Source organism: Dipteris shenzhenensis, chromosome 14, assembly GCF_047967505.1.
Source record: "Dipteris shenzhenensis isolate YYH24624 ecotype China chromosome 14, Dip_SZ_1.0, whole genome shotgun sequence".
Lineage (NCBI taxonomy): Eukaryota > Viridiplantae > Streptophyta > Polypodiopsida > Gleicheniales > Dipteridaceae > Dipteris > Dipteris shenzhenensis.
This window is the reverse complement of record NC_141609.1, coordinates 13,725,942-13,751,468: the sequence shown is the minus strand read 5'-3', so window position 1 is coordinate 13,751,468 and position 25,527 is coordinate 13,725,942. Positions and strand designations below refer to the sequence as shown.

At 40.0% G+C, this 25,527-nt stretch overlaps 2 protein-coding genes across 3 annotated transcripts in view; both read left to right on the top strand.

The window, feature by feature from the left end:
* Window positions 1–7,761, top strand: part of LOC147894221 (Leucine-rich repeat (LRR) family protein) — a 118,756-nt gene extending 110,995 nt beyond the window's left edge. The window contains exons 9-21 of the mRNA XM_087385061.1: window positions 3,175–3,235; window positions 3,362–3,440; window positions 3,582–3,672; window positions 3,831–3,891; window positions 4,008–4,075; window positions 4,470–4,564; window positions 4,917–5,054; window positions 5,773–5,877; window positions 6,122–6,246; window positions 6,369–6,465; window positions 6,577–6,651; window positions 6,817–6,872; window positions 6,990–7,761. Coding sequence (XP_087241187.1) covers window positions 3,175–3,235; window positions 3,362–3,440; window positions 3,582–3,672; window positions 3,831–3,891; window positions 4,008–4,075; window positions 4,470–4,564; window positions 4,917–5,054; window positions 5,773–5,877; window positions 6,122–6,246; window positions 6,369–6,465; window positions 6,577–6,651; window positions 6,817–6,872; window positions 6,990–7,074 — 1,136 coding nt within the window. The 3' untranslated portion in view covers window positions 7,075–7,761. The remainder of the gene's footprint in view (window positions 1–3,174; window positions 3,236–3,361; window positions 3,441–3,581; window positions 3,673–3,830; window positions 3,892–4,007; window positions 4,076–4,469; window positions 4,565–4,916; window positions 5,055–5,772; window positions 5,878–6,121; window positions 6,247–6,368; window positions 6,466–6,576; window positions 6,652–6,816; window positions 6,873–6,989) is intronic.
* Window positions 7,762–12,442: 4,681 nt separating this feature from the next.
* On the top strand, window positions 12,443–18,272 carry LOC147894220 (cinnamoyl-CoA reductase 1-like). 2 transcript variants are annotated; one of them, XM_087384677.1, is made up of 7 exons: window positions 12,443–12,460; window positions 16,738–16,837; window positions 16,953–17,107; window positions 17,196–17,381; window positions 17,480–17,642; window positions 17,794–17,983; window positions 18,125–18,272. In XM_087384677.1, exons 1-7 carry the CDS (start codon window positions 12,443–12,445, stop codon window positions 18,270–18,272), a joined length of 960 nt encoding a protein of 319 aa, XP_087240803.1. The 2 variants fall into 2 exon arrangements, with proteins under 2 accessions (XP_087240803.1, XP_087240802.1); XM_087384676.1 differs by lacking the exon at window positions 12,443–12,460 and having other exon boundaries at window positions 16,705–16,837.
* The last annotated feature ends 7,255 nt before the right edge of the window (window positions 18,273–25,527 follow it).

Below are 25,527 nucleotides of genomic sequence, written 5' to 3'. Positions count from 1 at the left end.
CTCACACACACTACACACACACACACACCACACACACACACACACACACACACACACATGCAGATCTGCTCTCTATCTCTGTTCATATATTCTGCTGCACTTTGACATAGTATACGAACAGCAGGTTATCTAAAAGTGTGAACTTGGAGAGCATTTGAGCTGTGGACAGTTTGGAGTTTGCTGCCATCAAGCGTTTGGGATGGATGGCTTGGAGTTTCAGGTTAATTCTAGGATATCGTCACTAGCCATATCCCACGCACCCTTACTGCTTGGATGAAACCATCGCTTGTGTCTTGATAGTGTGATGATTGCGCATGTAACATCAGAGCACTAATCTTTTGGGGCTGACGGAGTTTGCTGTTGGAATGCATGGACCGTTCGACTGCACGTAAAGCAGCTGAAAGAGGTGATTTGAAGGCGTGGTCTGTTCCGGACAAAGGTGAATTCTGTAATAAGTTCAACTTTGCCAATGCCCTTCAAATCATATGATGCATTATTGGCACAAGTGTATGTACCCCTCGTTCGGTACATCATCTAGAGAAAGAAATAACTTCTTACAAGAAGTGATGTGCTTACTATCAAAATACCATGTCTTGAATGCATTTGAAACTGCCATGCAAGAGTCATGATATGAGGATTGTCCAGCATGCTTTTCTATTGCATTGGGATTAGTTAACCAAAGATGATCCCCAAGTAAAGGGATAATAAAACAACATTGGGTGTGGTTAGATTGTGCTTCCTCTGAATTTACATCAGACCATGGATTCTACTTTGTTACAAGGCTTAAAATCCCTCACTTGTCTAAATATGCCATGGAATTTCTTTGGATCCAGCTATGGCAATGGAAAACATGACAGATGTGGCACTGTTATTAGCTCATTATGGACATCAAGATAAGTTGCAGAATGCTCACGACGTAGCAACATGGCCTGCATCTAACCTCTCCACAAGGACATAATGAACATAGAGTAAATAGAGCCTCAATAATAGCTTAGTATAGAGAGTGTTCCACGAGGCAAAGCTGGATGAAGTAGAAAGGGTAAACACATATGAAATAACACCAATGATGGAACACGAAGTTTGCACAATATGTGACTTTTTAAACAACCACCTTTGTCTCAAATGACAACATCTTTTCCAGCTTTCGTAGTGCATGCATCATGGGAGATCATGGGAAGTGTGAGGACATTGGAATTGTGAATCAACCAGATTTACCCTCTCAGGATAACTATGTGAAAGAGACAAACCGTGGAGTTTGGGGAGGAATTCGATGGCCTCACTAATGTACTAGAAGAGGGGGGAACTTTGCAGTTCTCGTTAAGTCTGGGGAGGAGGAGGAAGATGATTCATACTTTGTGTTACAATGTGCAAATCCAACATAAGGTAAAGGAAGCATTTAATGATCATTGGGGATTGACCTATGAGAAGTGGAAAGTAGTGGTTGGAGCTATTTGGTACCAGAAGACATCTAAGAAAGGCCACAGACAGAGACTCTTGGATAAGAAGCCACAAGTACTCTCGTCTATGTAGAGCTATTAAGTTCCAAGTGCAAATTGTGCCGAGATGAAAGAAGGCTAAAAGGGTCTTGAAAATGGATGTAGACACTCACAAGCACATCATGGGGTGTCTTAAAAGCATCGATGTGCTATTAATCAAAAACCACCATACTACGTGCCATCTAACCAAGGTCATAAGAAGCTACAAAATAGTCATGGAAGCTACTCCATGCTGTTGTGTAAAAGTGCCATCACAATTCAATATCCTAGACTATAAGGAAGAAGACCAAGCCCATCATCAGAGCTCTACCCTTAGGCAAGTTTCATCATGCCTCAAATTAGAAGGGTAGCTAGAATTTTATCTTAAAGGGTAGTTTAGAAGTCATTCTTCTAGTTAAGATGTTTTCAATCGTTTTTGAAGGGCATTACAAGAGAATTTTTCCAATGTGGCCCCTCTTTTTGAAGGTTCATTTCTCTCTTGCCCTTCTCCGGCCGTGAAGGGCATTGCAGTCTTTAAAACCACAAAAGCTCAATCATGATGAGCAACATTGGCTGATTCATCCTTATCATGACAAGATGAAGCAAGAGTATCTGCAAGGGCTAGACTGCTTCTTCTTCTTCTTCTTCTTCTTCTTTGACTCGCCTTTCGGCATTCAAAGATATGACCTGGATTCCTGCAATAGTTGCTTTTTCTTTACTGCATTTTTGTTGGCATCCAAAGTACGACCACAATGGTGCTTGGTTTTATCTCTAGGCTTTGTTGTTTTTACATTACCCTTATGATGGGTAGCAAAAGGCTGGTCACCAGCATTCCCATTGGCACAGCTGTGCTCTTGCTGCAACAATAGAGTGACCAGCTGGTCAAAGTTTTAGTGGTTGGGATTGCCCATGGCAACCAACATCAATATGGTAGCAAACCCCTGATATAAGTCAAGAAGTCCACTCAACTTCGTGGAGACAATGTGCATGTCTGAGACATGCACAATGGTCTGGCACAACCTCATCAATGTTGGCCAATTGCTCTTTGAGTCCTTGACCTTTGTCAAATAGGCATCCATACTTTTGCCTACTTCTATTTTATTTAGTTTCAGCAATTCTTTTGCTGTGTGGTCTTGCAGGTCAAACATCTCTAGTTCTCATGTATGTTACACCAACCCACACCATACAGATGTTGGAATATTGATCGCCAAATGTCCCTAGTATCATGTCTCTAGGTGATGTAAGCAATGTAGGTGATGTCATAGCACATGGCATGATTGAAAGATTCAAGGGCTGATTGAGAGGATCATGGGCTATGAGATGCCTCGATGATATAACTCCATTGTATACCCAACTGATATAAGAGGCCCTTCTTCATGGATGAAGTATCATGACTTTTTTTGTTTGATACATGCTGCTCCCACCTCAAGCCATGTTACTCTTTCATCCTCCATAGCCTTTGCATCTACTCTTTGCTCCATTTTCATCACAATGCTGCCTTCAAAAGTGTGAGGTGGATTTGGCTGGCAAATTCTCTCCTTTCAGGCTGCGATCCTTGGTTCTTTTGGCCTTGATCATTGTTAAGTGAATTTCAAGTCCTTGAAAGTGATGGTGAGCCAACCCTTGAATTTGTTTTTTTCTTTTTGATCTTGAAAACTGTCGATAATGTACATGGGTTGATCTGGGAATAGTTTTGCAGGAATTTGTATGGTCCCTTCCTCAATTGCAAGCTGCTCATCCTTGGCAGAGCTTTCTTTAGGGTAAGTGCTTGCATGTCTCATTGATAGGTGCTTGAAATTTCTGGTGTCGATTAGGAAGATGGACTGAAGTTTATTTTTGAATGGAGTCTTAATTGATGCTGATGATGTTCAAATCCATCATCTCAGAAACAACCATCTCGAGTCACTACCAAAAGAGATTAGCTCTTTGACAAGTCTGGGAACACTAGACCTTCAAACCAATCAGGTAAGCACTGGCCTCCATTTAATATGTTCTGGGTAGATGTTCTGACATAGATAGAAATCTGCTGTCAACCAAATTCAAGGGATGTGAAGGGTCTGAAAAACAGTTTGGTCTGTCTTTCAAATTTCTCCTCTGTTATGGCAGATCAAGGAGTTTCCTGTAGAGGCCTGCTCTCTCAGACTTTCAGTGCTGGACTTGTCCAATAACAGTTTGACAGGCTTGCCCGCAGAGCTTGGTACCTCACCTTCTCCTTAATTTATGACTTTTAAATAGTACGATTATGTATCTCAAAGGCAGCATATATACAATAGTGTTGGATTTGTTTCAATTAAATGTATAATAGCAGCACTATGTTTCTTGTCCATCTTGGCTTTTCCCTTTTGACTTTTACAGGAACCATGACAACCTTACGGAAGCTATTATTATCGGGCAATCCTATACGGACCTTGAGAAGGTGATTCATGACTTTGTACAGATTGGTTAAATTCTCCAACCTGATTTCCCTACTAGTTTTGGCCCTTGGGTTTCTGGTTGTCTTTTGTGTTCAGTTTTTCTTTGCTTTTCTTTCAGCTCATTGGTGATGGGACCCACTCCAGCTTTATTAAGACATCTCCGCAGTCGGCTGCCCACAAATGAAGGTTTTGTTCCACTGTCCATGAGTAGCAATTAAGCCTCCTTGCTTTGTTATCCACCCCTCAATGGGGAATGCCCCTGCTTTCCTTCTGGAAACATCCTTCTCTCATACATATACATGTAGGCATACACAGGATCCCTAGAAGGAGAGAGATGGTCAGTAAAGGATAGAAAATCTCTTAGCTTGTGACAGTCGCAATCCTGTTGATAGAAACTCTTTGGGGCCTTGAAAAATTATCATCTCACTCTACCATAAATATGTTTTTACTAAGCTTAGTTATTGATTTTGGGGGGGGAGGGGCAGTGAAATCTTGAATGCAAAGATTGTCCTTGTGCTTGCAGAGGAAACAAAAGAAACTATTTGTAATATGTTGCTGATGGACAAGGTTTAACTTGCAGATGCCAAACCTACTCCTGCATCTATGGGAAATGTTTTTGGAGTAGGTCTTCAAGATCAAGTTATCATGGCAGTCCGCAACGCGTCCTCCAGTAAGGTCAGAAGTAGATGGCCAGTTAATCTTTTCAAAGGAGTCATGCTTTTCTCCCAGTGAGCAACATAACAGATAATTTCTCAAGCTATTGCAGTAATGTTTTTAAATTGGTGAATCTGTTTACACATTATAATCCTAATGAATAATATTCCTCGCTGAGATTTGCATTATCTTTTGCTCTTCAAGGATTGAAATTGGCTATCGTGGAAGAGAACCATGTAAAAAGTCTTACAGATTCAATTGCGAATCGCAGGAGCTAAAGGATCAATTTCTACATTTCAAAGCAGTAGTGGGCTCGGCATTTTTTTTAAAATGTATGTCATTTTCTGAACCTCATGGGTGACGGTTTTTGCAGACTTTATCGCTACATGGAATGGGTTTAGAGCGTATTCCTGCTGCAGTATGGGAAGCTGGCGATCTAACTAGCTTGGACGTTTCTACTAATCGAATTCAGGAACTGCCTGCAGAGCTGTGTATCTGCAGTTCCTTGGAGGTAAATCCCATACACATGAGATCCCCTTCTCTCGCTTCCCTCCTCTCTGTGGTACAATGAGCATTTCAGCTTGGTGGCAGCGCTTGATCTCTGAACTGCTTAACTTATTGATTTACTAGAACTTTTGGGAATGTGTGGACTTGTATTGTTAACATTCAGGGCACTTATATGGAACCATGATCCTTCTGTGCCTGCTGCTTGAGTATCAATTTGGCATTTTCAAAGCTTTAACAAAGCATGTAGCTGTGAGAGTATTTGGTAGTGGCCAGAACAAGTGGTATATACTGTAATTTAGGAGGAATTTCAACAAATCTCAATTTATATCAAGGTTTAACTTTGCTGTGGTAAGAAAGCTATGTTGAAGTCTGTTGAAGCCGGAATTCTTATGCCACATGTATATATATGCATAAAATTTCCTTTTTTGGGGGGTGGGGAGGGGTTTGAAAGATAAAAGAAATGCTGACAAAATGAACTGAAATGTGCAACTGTTGTATTTAGGTGAATCTTGGCTTACTATCTCATGTTGCTAGTATCATGGACACGTGTGATAATGAATCAAAGCTCTATATCAAATTTGCATTAACAGGAGCATGGGCTGACTGTTGAATGGGCAAGTGCATTGTAAGAGTGTTTAATCACTTGCTGAAAGACGTGACTTTGAAAGCACTCGCAGAGAGTACTGTGCTTAGCATGCTTTCCTTGGTTTTATTGGATGAAGGATTTGTTGCTGGCTGACAATATGATTGAGGAATGGCCTGGTTCTGTCTTTGCATCTCTATCAAATCTGCAGAGACTGGTGCTTGCAGGCAATCCTCTCAAACAGGTCACTTTCACATCATTTTGTGGTTTATAAGGGCACTGCTAATAAAAAAACTATGGGGAATACTGTAGACGTCTGCAACCAGCATATTGGGGAAATTTTAGTGATAAGTGTATTTTCTTGATTAGTTATCTTTAAAATAGAAAGGAGCACTATTTACAGATTCCCTCTTCGTCGTTTAGCAAACAGATCTGGGAACTGTTCTCTATTTTTCTTTCCAAAGACCTGGAAACTGTTATCTATGCAGCTTCCATCAGGTTGCTTTTTGAGTGTTTCTGGATTGAGAGCATTGGACTTGAGTGGCATCTCTGCCCGGTTGCCATCTGCACCAGCCCTTTTGGACATGCCTCACTTACAAGAGCTCCGTTTGAGGTAAGTCACGAACCAGCTTCATCTGTTTTTGTGCTCAGTTGAATGTACCACTGCAGTATCATCTTGCAGGTTCTGTGCTTTGACCCAGAAGTTTGTAAAGACTCCGTTGCCATGATTTGCAGGAGGATGCAATTGCAAGAATTTCCATTGGAAGTTGCTAATTTACTGAACTTAAAAATCTTAGATCTTAGTCAAAATTCTGTGTCAAGTCTCCCAGAGGTATTTCACAGCAGCCGATTATTTTTGTTTGAGAAGTTTGTTTTTATTGCTACCATGGTTTGCCTCTGAAGTATTCTGAGCTAGATGAATCTCAAGCTTTATTGGTACTAGGGGATAACATTATTGAAGTCCTTGGAAGAACTGGATCTGTCAGATAACAACATTTCCACATTACCAGCAGAATTGGTTTGCAGACGACCATTTGCCTGTTGTATCTTTTTTCTTTTCTACCTTCATTTTCCTTTTATTAGGAGCCAAATTTTAATTGATGGGGTATATATGTGCTGAAGGATGGCTTGCATTATATTTATTAATTCACACTGCATATAATAACTTCATCCATTTCCGTAGGGTCTATTGGAATCAACATTACATGTTATGAAGCTGGATGGCAATCCTATTAGAAGGTATGTATTTTTTAGCTGAGGTCTCACTGCAGATTATTCCAAGTGTGTTTATAATCTGTCATTCTGTTGGCGTTTATAATCTGCCATGCTTTTGGTTGTGTTTTTTTGCTTGTACAGTATTCGCAGGACTGTGTTGGATCGTGGAACAAAAGCGGTGCTTCAGTACCTGAAAGCCAAGCTACCAGCAGCATTTTCCTCCTAATTAAATTTATGTGCACAGTTACTAGCCTTTGACCGTCTGTGTTACATCTTCCGTTTGCTATATTTTGTATTGCCAGAATCATGCAAAAAGAATTCATGGCTGACTATGCTTGTTGATAGGTCAGTCAGGGTAACTGCTTATTTAAATCAATGCCGAAGTTGTTTCTCAGCCCGGAAAAAAGGCTTTCTTTTTTCATGGACTATTTATTGCCTTGAGAAGCTCCTCTCATGCTTCCAACAAGAGAATTGGGTCATGTTCATCGAGACAGGTGAGCTGGATTATTTTATTTGCTAGGACTATCAATATGATACCAACACTATCAAACAGGTAGTAGCGCTTAACTAGCACTTGATAGTATGTCGTTCTACTATACTAGCACTAGTTGTACTGTATAGCACTTGGTGTATAGCACTTGGAAACAACTTAGCAATAGTTAACTAGCACTAATAGCAGGTGGTAGTGCAAAGTTAAAGTAGCATTTGTGCATAGGACCATTCATGTTTGGACATGGAAGTTATGATAACATTTACATTTCATCCTTCCATTTTTGCACATGGAGCTGTATGTAAAAGTCAATGTTTCCAAAATCACATATCCATCACTGTTCTTTTGGAGACTTAAAACCATCCTTTATGCAAAAATTTGAGAGTTGTACATATCACGTGGAAATGATTTACATTGAAGATGCAATAAATTGTATTTATTCCCTACATCTAGGATTTCATGGATTGTCTTGTGTCTATGATTGCAATACCTACTTTTTTGAAGATGATTCTCATGAGTGGGTTGACATAGCTATGGGAGTCTGCTCTTTGTCCTAGATTTGTTGAAAGTGATTTCCCTCATCTAAAGTGTTTTAATGGGGCCTGATTGTACCACGGCACATTGAGTGACTTCATATGCTTGCGACGTTTCTTCCACAAATAAGAGAGTAGATATTCTAAGAATGAGTGCTGTTTGGTAATGTTGACAATGCTATTTATGTTTACAAGAACTTGATTGCAAGTGCTTGTTACATTTAATAGTGCTAGTTACTTTTACTAGCAATGGCTAGGTACAATTTGTAGTGCTATTTATTGTCACTAGCACTAGCATTGTATTATAAGAAACTTTTACAAGTGCCTGATACTTATGTTTGTGCTTGTTATTGTTAAAAGCATTGATAGTTTTTGGGCTAGAAATAGTAGTTGGTGCTAGTAACTATAACTATCAACCTAAACTATAACCAAGACTCTTCTATTGCTATTGCTACCTAATGTTACTAGCACTACTTATTACATTTGGTAGTGCTAGTCACTTTTAGTAACAATGGGTAGTTATAGTTGATAGTGCTAGTCATTGCTACTAGCACTACGATCAATTACAAGCAACATGTACAAGTGCTTGCTACAGTCGCTCATTCTTGTTATACCAATTGGTATTATTAGCACTAGAACTTGTTTGCAAACAACTTATATAAGTGCTTGTTATAGTTCTTGGGCGTGCTTGTTAATATCACTAGCACTTTGAATAACTCTTATAAAATTCTAGTTTGGTACTATAAATTGCTATTAGATGCTAGTAACTATAACTAGCACCACAAACTATGACCAAAACGATTCTATTGCTATTTATATAAGTGCTTATTATAGTTGGCTGGGGTTATTAATGCTACTAGCACTTTTAATAATTCATAAATGCTAGAAACTTGGTTAGAGTGGTTGTTACATTTGGTAGTGCTAGCAACACTTTGTTGTAGTGGTTGTTACATTTGGTAGTGCTAGTAACTTGTATAATTGCTTGCTTAAGTACTTGCTTGTTGCTATTACAAACATTGCTAGTCTTTGGGCTAGTAATAGTAACTGATGCTACTAACTATAACTAGGATCACAAACTATCTTCTAGATAAGCATCACTATTAAATTGGTATTGATAGTGCTAGCTATGTTACAAATAGTGCTAGTTACAATTACTACCACTAGTAGATTACAAGTAACTCGTACAAGTGTTTGCTACAGTTAGTCGTGCGTATTACAGTTGTTAGTGCTATTTACAATTGGTACTAGTACTATCATTCAATGTTATTAAGTGCTAGTAATCATTGAGTGTTATTAAGTGCTAATAGCTACTTACAATTGGTACTGGTACTATCATTGAGTGTTATTAAGTGCTAGTAACTATAACTACAAAGAACTAGCACCACAAGTTGTAACTAGAACCATACTTGCAAAGGTGGTTACTCATCAATGAGTCTAAAGGGACATGGGGTAAGCCAAAATGGTCTAAATCTTTGAAAATTATTTAAGGTTCAATTTTCTTATACCAAAATAGATTGATTTTAGTACAATCATGGCTTATCACTCATTGTTTTATACAATGTGGTGATAGAGTTTGGAAACAAGTGAAAGGAATACCAATGGGCTTTTCATGCTTCCCATTATGGTTTAATTTACATTTCTTCTTGTTTAAGTCTTCATTCATTTTAAGGCTCATGAAACTTGGTAGAGTTAACTTGTTACCACTTTTCAAACGTATGTTTAGATACATTGTTGACATTCTATGTAATAGCAATAATTGTATAAAAGATTTTCTTCATCCAAATGCAGAGACCAAAATAATCCATTCTTAGTTTATCGTTTACCTCTTATTGAGAAATAAGAAACCATTCTCAAATCCAAATGTATTGTGGATAAAGTGGTAACTCTATCCTCTCTTTATTGAGACCTTAGGGGATGGAAGTTTTACATTGGATAAATTTGAAAAAACAAAAATACTTCTTCTACTTCCAAGATAATAGACTTATTGTCCAATCTTACAAGATGATCCTTTCCCAAAATTTTCCTATTCCCTACTTATGCAACAATAAGGTGCAACCTTTGTTGCTATCTTGGAAATGGTTAATTGTATGATCAACAATGGTTTCAAAAAGCATAAATTACTACATCTCATAAGACATCTCTTGACGTCCTTGGAGTTTCTAGCTACTCTACTACATGTATTAGAATTGGCATATTTCTATATAAAAGACTATGTAGTTATGAAGAATGGTGGCCACTACCCATAATGTATTATGGAGAGGTCTCGTTGATTACATGTTAATGGTTCAAGCAAACTAGGATGGTACCTTAATGAAAGGGAAACTAAAGTAAGTACTCCCATTAGTAGGGAATGGAACATCAACAGATGGCTATTCCTATACTATGGATGGTACATTAGGGAAATCCAAGTGTGAATAGTGGGAACGATTGATGTAGTTCAACGGATGGCTATTCCTATACCATGCATGGTACATTAGGGAAACCCAAGTGTGAATAGTGGGAACAATTGTAGTTCAATCGCCAACTATCATAATGGCACATACATGCTATAAAAGGCTTCATTCGCGCTTGACTTGGCTCAGAGCAATTTAGTATCACCTTGCAAATTGTGGGGAGTCAAAGCTTGGACCAAAGAGTCGCACAAATAGCTACGAGCTCAATAAGTCGTAAAGATCGAGCATCTTCACTGAGTTGGTTTAGGTGAGACTCATGTAATTTTTACATCAAGAAGCTCGTTGCTATTATATTCTTAACCTTGAAAAGAAAATTGTGATCACTCCAGCGTGGATAACATATTAATATCACATAAAAGTCCTTGATGTAAAAATCCATAGCGCTTCATAATTTCATTTGAGTTAGCATTTCTCTAGTATATGAAGTATATCCAATCCGTGGATGCCAATAAAATATGAACCTTCAAATTTAGGAGTACAACATCTATATCTAAGGTTGTTTAAATGCCAATCCATAATATTACTTGATCCACCCATGTTAATGCAAAACATTCTAACATCTCCATTAGATCATATAGTAAATCCAAAAATGAATTTATGTTATTAAACCATGAATTTTTAGATATGTAACACACTTGTTTTTTTTTGTTTCTTGCTCATCTAGTGTGCATAATTCATATATATTTCTTACTAAAACCAATTAGAAAGCTTATTGCTTAGGACCAATAATTTTAAGTCATAGATTTAAAAATTTGTTTTTCTTAGTTTTGCACTAAGGTCTAGAGCTTTTTTCTTTTGAAATTCATTACATATTGAATCAATCCTATAGTATATGCCACATGTAATCTGATCTTCATCTCATTTAGATTGTGTTTTTATATTATAATGATTTGGGGAAGGAAGTTTATCACCTCTTGACCCACACTATTTGTGGTTATAATAATAATGTTATATATTATTATAGAAATATATTTAGCTACTTGCTCTTACGAAATGACATTGTGCAAAACTTTGTGCTCTTTTCTTCCTCAGGATATATTTAATGTACCTAAATTCTTACAATATTTACTTTTGGTCTAAAGGTGGTTTCACTAGGCATATGATATAGTTTTCTAAGCATATCTGCTATTGAAACTCCTGCTCTTCAACTTGTTCCTATCTAATTTTGTTGACACTTCATAGCCACACATTTTGCTATTATCTTATGCTTCCTTCTCCAAGTTAACAACTTCATATCTTAGATAATTTCCAAATGTATATTGATTTCCATGTATTTAAGAGGATAATGTTAGGTAAGGGAAACGATAAGAAAAGAGAAGGGAGATGGCCTCCTCCAATGATGGAGGAAGTAGGGTTGCCACCATATCCTCCCCTGAGGGCGCTGCTATCCTTCCTACTAAATGTAATAGTGACAAGACTGCTTTTGATAGAGTCAAGAATGATAATGACATGCCACAAGGGATTGAATCAAAAGGCTCAAAAGTCCCAGTGCCTCATTCAAACTCTTTGTTTTCTATTGAAGATGACGTTGAAATGGATGGAGGCAATGATGATACTCACATTTTAGGCCATTTTGTGTCCTTTCCCTATATCTGGAGGAAAATGAACTCCATGATGGCTCCAAGGAAACTGAGGCGCTAAAGCACTTTCTTGTAAATATTGCAAGAGGCAAGAAGAGACAAAGTGTGATACCAACAAAGAGCGGAGAAGGCTTGAAACGATCACCACCCCCGCATAATGGACCCCAAATAGAATACACAACTCCTACCCCCTGCAATGAAGTGAGAAGCGCAAGCCTCAAAGTCAGCCCTTACGCCAACTTCAAGCTAGGCCTTCTTACAATGGGGCTCTCCAAGGGGGATTCGAGATCCTGTTCAAGGCTCTGCCACTACCCAAACAGAGCTTGTGGGAAAGGCTCATCCAACCGCTTGGAAAATCTTCCAAAAGAGAGGGGGAGACAGCCAAACCACTCAAGAAGATGCTCAAAAGGATGGGGAGCCTGCTACTACAGGTAAGACTTCTTGTGTTAAAGTGCACAATGGTATCCTGAACGATTCAAAAAAGTGGCTCTGTGGATGTGCAATCCTTGGCTACATTCATGGTCCTAGGCCTCTGGCTATGTTATTAGAAGGTCGGGTATGCAACAACAAGACTCGGAAAGGGCATGTAGTGACAAGCATCCGGTTCCTATAGAACAGTTTCATTTTTTTAAAATTCGAAAAGCCAGAGGTGGCTACTGCAGTGGTCCAAAATGGAACCTAGACTATCCACAATCAACCACTCTCAGTGCAGATGTGGGATCCGACTTTCAATCAAAACATGCCACCCCCGTCCAAATTTACCCATTTTGGTGGAGTTCCCTGACCTTCCTTTGTCTTTATTCCCTCAGGTAGATACTTTGTGCGCTCCCTTGGGCCAATTCCTAGGGGTGGAAGCTGAAAATTTTATCATCCCAAGAGGTAATCCTCAAGCTTGTGTTCTGATGGCTTGTGGATCCTCTAGCAACCATTAGGGTGGTGGATGGAGATGGTTGTGAGTTAGTGCCAAAAGGATATTACAAGAACATCATAAACTCCTCCTTCCTGTATGGAATGGGAGGACAATTTATCAAAGATTGCCCTTCTCGGGCAAATCGACAGAAACAAGAGGAATCTAAGTAGGAACACGAAAAGGAGAGCTCTGAGGAACCCACCAAAACTAAGTCCACTCCTCAAATGTCTAAAGAATAGGAGAAGGGTAAAGGAAAACTTATGAAAACTAAGAATTATTTGAAGCCTCTGAAAGAGGAGATTCAGGTTGACTCTAGCTCGGAGGAGGAGGAGGAAGAGATTGTTCTTAACACCCAAACTTTTGAGGAACAACTCCTCTAGGTGGACCGAGCCAAGACGGATGAGGGTGCCTCCCCTTTCATGGTGGTGCAGAGCAAGAAAGCTACTCAGTTAGAAAAGACTCAAAAACATAGAAAATATTTGACTTAGAAACAGAGAAAAGATTCTGATCCTTTAGAGCCAAGGGAAAAAAGGAGACTTTCCAAGGGTTTTGTTAATTTTCCCATTCAAAGCCCAATCAAATTCAAGAAAAAAAGGAATCAAAACACTCAGCAATAACGCTAGACAACACAAAAGATAAATTTTCTTTTCTCAATTTGAATGTACAGGACTTCACAAATGATCTTAAGCTGGTTATTTTAAAGATGTGGCTCAGGAACTTAGAAGCTCGATCGAATTTTTTTGTCTTACAAGAGGTTAAGGTAGGAGGAGATACACTTAGATGGTAGCTAAGGCAGGTAGATAGCAAGTTGCTGTGGCTTATTTCTAATGGGGCTTGGCATTTTGCGAGTAAGTTTTTGCGAGTTTTTAGTGAATTTTTTCTATAGCTCATGGCATGCCATTAAAGATCATATGGTGTAGAACTCTTTCAACCACCTTGATCTCTAACTGCAACGATTGATTTGACTCAACCATAAATATTTTTTTAAATGGGAAAATTTAAGCAAAACTATGCATTTAGCATTGGGAGAACTTTAAAATAATGTTATATGCACAACTTGTATTCTTACATGCAGAGGATCCAAGATAAACAAGCACATCTCCCACAAATCGAGAAATTATAGATGGTCAAATATTTGACCTATGGATGACCATCGTTACTCTGCTCCATTGATACCAAATCCTTGGAACAAAACAAAACTTGAACTAGGTTGCCAGAGGGGTATAAATTCCTTGGAAAAAAACAAAACAAAAATTTTGATACATGCACAATTTGACCTCTTTGACACCAGAAATGAGCTTAGAAGGCCCAAAAACCTTGAAAACGACTCCAAACATGGGTATCTTTAGATACCAACCCAAAATGCCATCTAGGGAAAAACTTTTTGGCACCCTGTCTTTAATAGCTCGCGAGCGAGCTATTGTTTCAAGCTATTTATGCTTGGCTTAACCACGAATGCAATGATGCTTGGCTACTGCCTGCTTGCCTTTATAGCTTAACGGTGATCTATTGATCCAAGGTATTTATGATGAGATCTTGTCCTCTAATAGAACTAGCTCCATGGTTTCCATTGAGTGTTTCTTATGTTTATGAAATATATTGACTGGATTTATTTTCATTTATACTTGCATGGTGATATGCAAGAATTATAGCTAGCCAAGTGTAGCTATAAAATTAACACATAAAAATACTTGAAAAACTCGCAAACTCGCAAAATGTCAAAACCCACTTCTAATCACATGAGGGGGAAAGGTGGAGCAACAGTAGGAGTGGTAGATAGTTTGGTAGATTTTGTTGGCCAACCCATTCACACGTTAGGCCTGAGCGAAATTGGGTTTGAGTTTTGCCATCAGAAGCTAGAATGTGATGTCTTCTCCATTTACACCCCCAAAATAGTTAGGGATAGAGCTCTTTTGTGGGAAGGTGCCATTTTAGTGGGAAGACTATTTTCATGGATAATTTCAACATGGTGGAGCTGAGCAGTGACAGGTAGAAAGACAATGGTAGCACCATTAGAAAATCACAACTTTGGGCCTAGGATGAATGTAAGAAACGGGGTGAGCTTATTGATGCTTCAATGGAAACCTCGTTCACATGGTGCAATAATCAATGTGGAGATTTTCACAAGAAGGCTAGGACTGACAAAATTTTACTTGTCGAAAAGTATTATGGATGATTCCTTGCTTAGTAGGTGTGTAGCCTTCTCCTCCCTCCCCTTTATGACCACAAGCCCTTTTTACTCAGATTGGATAGGGGTGTAGGCAGAAAGATCAAATCATGGTTCAAAGCAAACCCTTTCTTGTTCCAGCTCCCTTATGTCAAGGAAAAGATAATTAAGATTTGTAGGTCAGCTTTTAAAGGCTTAGCTAGCTATACAGATAAATGGTTAAGGGAAATTGAGAGGACTAGAGCCTTTCTTAAAGCTATTGCCAATAGAGCTAACCATGCTCGCCGTAATAGGATAAAAAATATGGAAGACAGAATACAGGTTTTAGAAAATGGCTCTTCGGTAGAGGATCAAGATAAGCTAATAGATTGCAGAAGAGAGAGAGAGAGAGAGAGAGAGAGAGAGAGAGAGAGAGAGAGAGAGAGAGAGAGAGAGAGAGAGAGAGAGAGAGAGAGATGCCTGAGAAATTGACTTTGGGCCGACCGTTCACACTTGGTCTTTTGAAGATCATTTCAGGACGGGTGGAGTAGCCTGACAGGGCCACTGGTTGAAGGACCAAGGACTATGGGTATGTCTACTTGCCTCCTCCTGCGATTCTATGGTTATCATATGTTGAGAATTGATTATGCCTGTTGTGTTTTTGTGTGAGGATCAAGGATGAGAGGCCTTATGTATGTGGAAGGTTTCCAATCATCTACAAGGTGGTATGTTTTTGTATGCAACGGGGCGGGTAGAGAACATTGGGCATCGAGGTCAAGGAATCCTTCAAACTAATTGAATCTAGGTGCCATGAGATATTCACAAAACTACCCAAAAAGGATCTCCAATGATTACTAATTGCTTGAATGATGCCCGACTTTTACATAAGGCTTTTTGACAGCCAAGAAAGCTTGGGCTTGATCTTTCATGGATTGAAGGAACTATGCAGGTGAAGGGGATGATTGCCACTGACAAAGAACAAAAGAAAGAAGGAAGGAGATCCTACAAACGCTGTGGGCACATCAAAAGGAAGTTTGGACCTTAGCAGAATCCCAATAGTGACTTAGAAATTATTATTGAACAAGAAGATGTGAGACAGACATGCAAGTAACAAAAAGTGAGGGGGAAGTAGGTGCAACAATTAGGGAAGAGTCCATGCAAGAGAGGATGAGAGGAAAGCCCATTCAAGCTTATAGTTTAATTGACTTTAATGGGAGGGCTCAATTGACTTTAATGGGAGGGCTAAGTGTTGCAAGGTTAGTTCTAAAGCTTGGACCTAGGTGAGAAATATAAGATCTACCCAATTGGTGATCCTATGTAGGTAGACGGCCGATCTCATTTTGTTCCTTAAATTAAACATAAACTTAGATCCCAACCTTAAGTTCGATTTCAAGGCAACCTTAGATCCCAACCTTCAGACTATTAACAGTTTGACTATGTAGCGGTTGGATGACATCATTCGCTCCTTCCGTTGATTCTCATGAGTCCACGTGTTATAAGAAATTAAGGCCGGCGTAGGCTAACGAGATGCGGCAGGTTTGCATTGTCGCTTCTGCATTCAGCATCGTTGCACCCGTTCCTCAACCGATGTCTCTCATGTGCAAGGAATTTTTTTGAATTGATGATATCATGCAGGGCGGCTCGACTCAGCTAAATCACACGCAAGAATTATAAGAAAGCGCGGAACTATGCAGCTACTTGTCATGAAGATAATGCCTTGATTCGCAGCGGAAGACCCAGAACCATGGCTTCCAATACAGCAAAGAATTTGGATCAGGTCGTCTGCGTCACCGGAGCGGGAGGTTTCATAGCATCGTGGTTAGTGAGGCGGCTACTTGAATTGGGATACACAGTTCGTGGAACGGTGCGCAACCCAGGCAAGATTGGGACTTATCACAAGATTCGGAAGCTTTCGCCGTAGGACATAATTCAATGCGGTTGTGCGATTCAATATTAATTCTGATCCGTTAAGGTCGGCCTTGTCCATTACAGACGACAAGAAGAATGAACATCTTAAGACGTTCCAAGGTGCGAGGGAAAGGCTTCATCTCATCAAAGCAGAGCTGCTGGACTACTGCAGTTTGGTAGCAGCCATCAAAGGCTGTGACGGTGTTTTTCACCTGGCGTCTCCTGTCGGCCCGGATAATGTAAGGAAATGCATCAATTGTTCTGGCTCATGCGTCTTCCAACTTTGACAGCTTATTAGATTGCTAACTTCCAGCCATGTTTGTTCAGTTTGATATTGTTGAACAGGCTGTGCAAGGCACATCAAATGTGATTGAAGCGTCTGCTGAAGCTGGAGTCAGACGACTAATTTTTACTTCATCAATAGGAGCAGTCTATATGGATCCGAAACGAGATCCAAACGTCACCGTCGATGAAAGCTGCTGGAGTGATCTGGACTTCTGTCGAGACATAAAGGTATAGGCGATACCGCCTGCCTGCAGTATTGCCGGAATCATAGTGTCTTTCCGTGACCTAATCGGCCTCTAAGCATTGAATCGCCTATTGAATCGCAGAGCTGGTATTGCTATGGAAAGATTTTGGCAGAAAGACTAGCATGGCAGCGTGCAAATGAGACAAAGCTGGATTTGGTGGTGTTGATTCCAGCCCTTGTTATTGGTCCATTGCTGCAATCGACATTGAACGCCAGCACAATTCACGTTCTCAAGTATCTTTCGGGTATGTTGCTGTCGCATTGCGGTTTGTCACTCGACAGATACTGGCTCATAGCCTAAAGTCGTTCTTCTACTAGCTATGTCATCCAATACTTATAGGGGTGTGAAGTCGATGTCTGAGCTTGTATTAAAGATGAGAGAATAACTACATGCAGGCGCAGTGAAATCATACAAGAATCTTACTCAGGCATATACAGACGTAAGGGATGTAGCGCAGGCTTGTGTACTTTTGTATGAGACTCAATCGGCCAAGGGGCGCTACCTGTGTGCGGAATGCGTTATTCACAGAGGCGATGTGGTGGGCATGCTAGCAGAAATGCTCCCGCAGCATCCCATACCCACAAGGTTTTTCACAAGCATACCACGAAATGATGCCTATTTTGCACAGCATGCAGAAACATTTGGCGTGATATCAGTTGTTCATATTCTTACGGGATTCTTACCCAGTATATTGTTTGATGACAACGCATTGTTGGAAATTTTCAGGTGTTCAGATGAGTCTCTGCCAAGGGCGCTGCCATATAAGCTCTCTTGCAAGAAGCTAAGTGAGTTGGGCCTTGTATACACTCCAATCAAGAAATCCTTGCATGATACAGTCATTAGTTTACAAGACCGTGGAGCCATTCACAAATAAAACGCCCACGTGAACAAAACAATTCACTCCCTCCAAAGAAACTTGCGAGTTGACTCATAGTTTTCCTTGGTATGTCAACATTCTTTGTTTGACTTTAGTTGTTGCAACAAAGAAGGTTTTCATCTTATCAAGGCTTTGCTATTTGCCATGTACAACATAAGAAACTTTGAGAAAGTATGTCAGTTCGTCTATTGTTTTGGTTTGCATTTTTTATACCCACTAATGGTCAAGCTATGCTTTATCATCTCAGGGGGTTCACTAAAAACAAAAGGGGTTTTATATGTCTAAGGAGTTATAGAAAATATACATACATAAGGGTTTTTTAAATTCAAAAAGCAAAAGTTTTCATACATAAGGGATAATTTTTTCACTCCTTTATCATCTAAAGATATACAGAAGGGGTGTAGTTATATAAATTTGTAGGTAGGGGTTTATTTTAATACCCCTTGATCGCACGTGCTTTATGGGGCTTTTACATAGTGCCCCCCCCAACGCCCCCTCCCCCGCATCTATCATCTTCTTGAGCCTTGGCGGGTGATCATGATCGCTTGGAATTATGGTAGTTTAGAGCTTTCTCCTAACCCTAATCGACTGCTTGTTTGTAATAAATTTCATTGCAAAAATAGTAGCTAGCAACTTTACAATGAATATTATTGCAAAATAAATAACTTGCAAATTCTTAGGCTAGAATTTCAATGGGCTTTATCAAGCACAATTTTGTGTACAAACAACAAAAGTAGAGAAATTTAAAGAATATATGTAAAGGGTCCCCAAAGATGTGGTTGTGTCTATGTGAGACTTTTCTAAAAACTATAGACTTAAGGAGTAGAATGAGATACAACGAATGCACTAGTATTCCAACAAAGTGACTATCTTTGTTTATTCACATCATGCATGGTTCACATCATGCATGGTTGAAGGGCTTTGCCCTTCCCCTAAAACAGTTACATTGGGTATGGTGTGATGGAGTAGCCTCCAAATTCAAAGCTAAAATTCCTTTCTACTTTATATCTAGGTACAATTACTAGCATAGATTACAAATGATGTGGAGATTTTTGGGTTCTAGTCCCAAAAAAGGTCACCATGATGGTGTAGGAGATATCATTAAAAGAGCACTAACTTAGGAGCAGCTCAAGTAGGATGCTACAAAGCTACAGTGTGCTAATGATGTTGTGGACTTTTAAAAGGAAATATTATCTTATGTATATGAAGAATCATATGCTTCCAAGGCTCATGAAGTAACCAGAGTATGCTACGTAATGAAAGTGGGTGATATGAAGCAGAGAGAAAGTCTACGATTACAAGGTTGTAGTAGAGTCATGATCATTGCATTCAATTTTTAGGATTTAGGATAGTTATGAAATGACTCTAGGAATTAAAAAATTATCATGCTTTTACAATGCTTATATGCAACAAATTTGGAGAGGATATGTCAGTCAATCAGATGTAGTCAGTTTGAATTACATCAAGATTAAATCATTGGAAAAAGGTAGTTTTGATGGTGAGGTGCTTAAGGAAACCCAAGAGAGGGCTATAAAGGAAGGGGTCCCTTGTCGGACAGATGGCACGAAAGTGGATAGTGAAGCAACAAGTGCTAGACTAGGGGGAGAGTTCTAGAGTGAACTCCAAGATGAAGGAGAGAGGTAAAATAATTCTCACACAGAGAAGTGTTAGACTAGGGGGAGAGTTCTAGAGTGAACTCCAAGATGAAGGAGAGAGGTAAAATAATTCTCACATAGAGAATGGGTTCTCTATGACAACTCGTGGATGGGAGGAAAGTTACGGATTGAGCCCTCTCATTTGAAGTGATGTTTCACTATGTGGCAAGACTCTCTTGATAGGGATTTTCTCATACCTTTGTGGCCAAATTTCCCCAAGACATTAAGCAAATAAAGATCATTGCTTTCACTAATTGAGGGAGAATATGGATCAGCCGCCTCAGAAAATCCTACTCAAGTTTGCATCGAGGTTTGCATAGTTCTCAAATAAAGTCATGGTGCAATTAGGGAAAAGGTTCACCTTAATTTTAACCTTGGTAGTAGAGAACTGTTGAAGATGACACACGATTAACCATCATCTCTATTTTTAAGAATGAAGAAGATCTGAGCATGGAGGGATCCTTAGATGTTGCCTAGTAGTTGAGTTTAACAACTTGCATATCCATCAGATTGATTGTTGCCAAGCACTTCAGACTCCACAATAGTATACAACAAGTTATGATTCAATAGTGAACTAGTTTCGGGCAGGTAGCTGTATTGAGCTAGAATATATTTCAATGAATTTGTTGTGATTTTCCATAAATTTAGAATTTTATTAAGTTTGTATGTTTTACTGTATAATTTGATTCTTATTGAATTTATAAAATGAAGTGACCAGAATGTGGCAATAGAAGTACCTTTTTTGGTTTAATGGAAGAGGGTTTAACTAGCACACTTCCTATCTTAAAATTATAACACCAATGAATGTCCATAGAGCAGAACTTCCATAGTACAAAAATTGAAATACAGCGGCGAGGCTGTCAGGCTAGTGACAAGACACAAGAGCTTGAGCTACTTGCTTGAGTATTCCTCACAGTAAGGCCACCTGAAATGTGACTCGGGTCATTTTATTTGAATGACCTAAGTAAGTGCTGAGAGAAGCCCATCCTGTAGTAATGCTGCAACCAGGACCTATTGATGTTGCAGCATGAGACGAGAATTTCCTATCTATAGTTATCGTTGTGAAGAAAGAAGACCATAGACTCTGCCGACCCATTAGTCACTTCAGGAACGGATACAAGCATATGGATCCAAGCATTTCCCACCACAATATTTGGTGTCAAATCTGCTCTTTAGAATGCATTCATGGACCCACCTTCCTTTAGCTAAATTTGCCTGGCTACTACATGCATTGATAATGCAAATAAAAGTAACCCTGCTTGGCATTACTCCATTTTGCTAAATCTCATCCACAAATTCAAGAGCCGGCTTGAATTTGCCATTTTGAGCACGCACTACCATCATAACATTCCATAAAACTACATCTTGCTTTGGCATTTTTTTGAACATTTGTAGTGCATCATCTGAGCTACCACACTCACCATACATACTGAGATACGTGTGCTAGTGTAGCAGCCTTAGAGAAAGGTTGAGAGATCCATGCTCTTATTGTTGGCAACACATGGGAGTTTGATGTGGTGGTGGGGACACCCCTCGTCAATATGTATGGTAAGTGCAGCAGTCTAGATGAGTTTCAAGGGCCGTGTTTGCATAGATGCCACTTCGGAATGCGGTCTCCTAGAATGCCATGATTGCAGTGTGTGCCGAAAATGGGTATGGTAAGGAGGCCCTGCAACTATTTGATGCAATGCATGCCAAAGGCATTAACCCAAACAAGGTCACATTCCTCTACGTTTTGAATGCATGTGCTACGATGGAAGTCTTAGAAGTGGATCGAGAGATCCATGCTATTATTGTTGGCAACAGATGGGAGTCGGATGCAGTTGTGGGAACATCCCTCATTTATATATATAGGAAGTGTGGGACCCTACATGATTCAAGGGTTGTGTTTGCAAAGATTGCACTATGCAATCTTGTGGAATGCCATGATAACAGCTTGTCTCCAGGTAGCGCACAACGACGAGGCTTTATAACTATTTGGTCAAATGCAAACTGAAAGCATTGACCATAACAAGGTCACTTTCATTTGCATTTTGGATGTGTGCCAGCGAAACAACCTTGGAAGAAGGCCAACACCTACACTCTAGAATTGTTAGTTGTAAATGGGAGTCTGATGTTGTTGTAGGGACAACGCTTGTCAATATGTATGGTAAATGTGGGAGCCTAGATGATTCAAGGGCTATGTTTGCAGAGATGCCTGTACAGAATGTGGTCTCATGGAATACCATAATTTCAGCATCTGCTTAGAACGAGTTCAGGAAGGAAGCCCTACAACTGTTCGATCAAATGCAGGTTGAAGGTGTGAAGCCAGATGAGGTAACCTTTGTCTGTGTTCTAAGTGAATGCAGTCATACAGGTCTGGTTGTTGATGCAACACAATATTGTCTCTATATGAACAGGGACCATGGCATAAACCCCTCAACAGAGTATTATGGGTGCATGATTGATCTTCTTGAAAGACGAGGACTGCTGAAAGATGTAGAGGACTTGATCATGAGCATGCCATTTAAAGATGCTAGGTACTTGTTGGAGCAGATCCATGGATTGACTCAGGAGTTCAACAAACCTAAGGAACACCTGTCTAAGCTGCCAAGATGCAAAGGCCTTGAAGATGATGTAGATGGAGCATCCAGACAAGGTGGTCCCTGCTCAGCAAGCTTCACCACTTGTAAATCTCCAAAAGTGGCCCTTATTCCATGTTCAAAAACAGAATTACCATGCAACGGAGCTTTCTCACACTAGGAGAACACAAAAGTAGTCCAGGCACTCACACAGTGGTGTTAATATTAATCAAACTTCTTCTGTCATGTGTACTTAAACAATAGATAGATGTGCAAGCATGTAAATAGACAATGCCAACTAGTGAGATAAAGGACCAGCAATATATTTCCGTCCAATGAATATAGACACAATACAAAAGATGAGTCTAGTGTACCACCAGGATGTGGACCTCTGTACTCTCAAAAACTTGCTCTCCTCCTAAATCCCTCAGCCTGTGTGCTCCCGTAGATCATCAGTAAGTCTTGTGGTTTGCCCTCAATCACACCTCCAAACAGCTCGCCATGGATTGCCTACTGTGAGGTAGTGCCTATTGTAACCTTGATCACCTTCCTTCGAACTCTTCGTGTGCTGCTCAAGCAGCTCCGATCTACTCGTGATTCCGTGCGCTTCCCTTGCTGCAAAATCTGCTCAGGTTCAAGCTCCACCTTGTGTGCTTATTTTGCTGCAATATGCTCAGTCCAAGGCACAAGATGTGTGCTCTTCCTACTGCAAAAGAGGTCAAATTTGAGCGCCTCAGTGAATGAGTAATGAGCCCATTTGGGGCCAAGTGGCCCCTCCTACTGGTCCACCTAGTAGGTGGGCTCACTTCCATTAGTCTTTGAGCTATTCCCCCTAGTGTGTTGTCCGAATTGTGGGGAAAGGTTCTGAATACCTCCATCAAGATGTGGATCCCTGTACTCTCAAAAACTGGCTATCCTCCTACCTTCATGGCACTCCTAAATCCCTCAGCGTGCATGCTCCCGTAAAGTGTTAGTAGGCATCGTGGTGCTCGCAATCTCACCTCCAGACTACTCATTGTGGACTCTAAGGCAGTGCTTGCTGTAACCTTGATCACCTTGCTGCCCTGAATGACGGCCAAGGTTGCCTCCCTTTGAACTCTTCGTGTGCTATCCAGTTTTACAAATTTAGGCATCCAAGCACCTATCATAAGCAAGATTTTTGTTATTTCTAAACTTACAAAGGATGAGTATAAGGTTCTCAACCAAGGAGCTAGAAATGGCCATTTATATAGGGATAGGGAGGGCAAGGTTCATGCCAATCTAAACCTTAATCCAACCGATAGAAGTAGGGCCAATCCGGTCAATTTGATCGGACCTACTTGTTGTAGTAGTTGTCCAATAATGGCAAACTGGTCTGCTATTTCCTAGGCCAATAAAAGTCCAAGCCAAGGTCTTTATGCAGGCCTCAACCTATACCAAAATCTGTTGTTAATTTTCATGCATGTTGCTCCAGTGTGCTCTCGAAATGCTGTTCTAGTGGATCTCTAGGCAGTGAGTTATGCTCCCTTGAGAGGCTCTTTTTATAGGTCCAAATGCCTTGTCCCATCCATATGGACTGATTTAGTAGTATGGGAAATAGGCTGCTGATCGAGGCAGGCTCGTTGAGCCACCTAGTTGTCTATCTTCTTTGGGCTTTGCAAGCCCTACTTGGCCATGTGGCAGACTGCCACATGCGTTAGCTCTCTTGCCATAACTTTGACATCTTCTAGGCACCTTCTAGGTCCAATTTGATGGCCCAATCCTTGTCCTTTTGAATTGCCTACCAACCTAGGCCCCATCTATTCAACTTGTGCAACCTTGAATCTGCTACTCTATTTTCATACAGCCATCCATACTATAGGTGCCTCCTCAATGTTTGTATCTACATCTACCAATGGGTGCTCTTTTTAGGGCAGCAGGCCGTCCAAAACTAGAGAACTTTAGCCTACCAGTCTAGATGCATCATTACTTTACATGCTAGGTCATATGAAGATGTGTTTGGACTTGGTAGGGAGGGGTCAGATGTACATAATATATTACGTGAGTTCACTAGTAGGCAAGAGAAGAAATATGCATCGGTGGAGCTAGTACCACACTTTCCAAGACTAGTTGACAGGGCAAGCACCAACAAAGCCAAACTCGTCCTTAAAACATGACCAACGAAGGTAAAACTGAGGCGACCAGGTCCAAAACAGTCAATCAACAACAAAACCAACTTTCACAAGAAATTTTAATGCATTTACTGAGAGTGGCCAGTTCATAACAGGAGCAACAACTCATATTAATTAAAAAAACTAAACTGAATCAGTCATCTTTACTTCAAATGTAACTGACCAAAAGGGTTGTGTAGGTTATGCCTCGTAAAACCAGCAAAAACATCTAGAAACTAGCTCCAAAATCATCGCAAAATGAGATGACCAGCTCCCAAAATAAGGTGCCCTACTATAGGAAAATTCCAGGAGTAGAATGATAAAAAAAGAGCAGCTAATAAAAACGAGCTGGATAGCATAATTTATAAGACCTCTGACCAAATGAGGCAATCTGGGTCTTTGCCATAATGAACAAATTCACGGGTGAACCTACAAGATGCTCCTCTAAGGTACAAAAATTGAAATACAGTGGCGAGGCTATCAGACTAGTGACAAGACACAAGAGCTTGAGCTACTTGCTTGAGTATTCCTCACAGTAAGGCCACCTGAAATGTGACTCGGGTCATTTTATTTGAATGACCTAAGTAAGTGGTGAGAGAAGCCCATCCTATAGTAATGCTGCAACTAGGACCTATTGATGTTGCAACATGAGACGAGAATTTCCTATCTGTAGTTATCGCTGTGAAGAAAGAAGGCCATAGACTCTGCCGACCCATTTCACTTCAGGAACGGATACAAGCATATGGATCGAAGCATTTCCCACCACAATATTTGGTGTCAAATTTGCTCTTTAGAATGCATTCATGGACCCACCTTCCTTTAGCTGAAGTTGCGTGGCTACTACATGCATTGATAATGCAAATAAAAGTAACCCTGCTTGGCATTACTCCATTTTGCTAAACCTCAT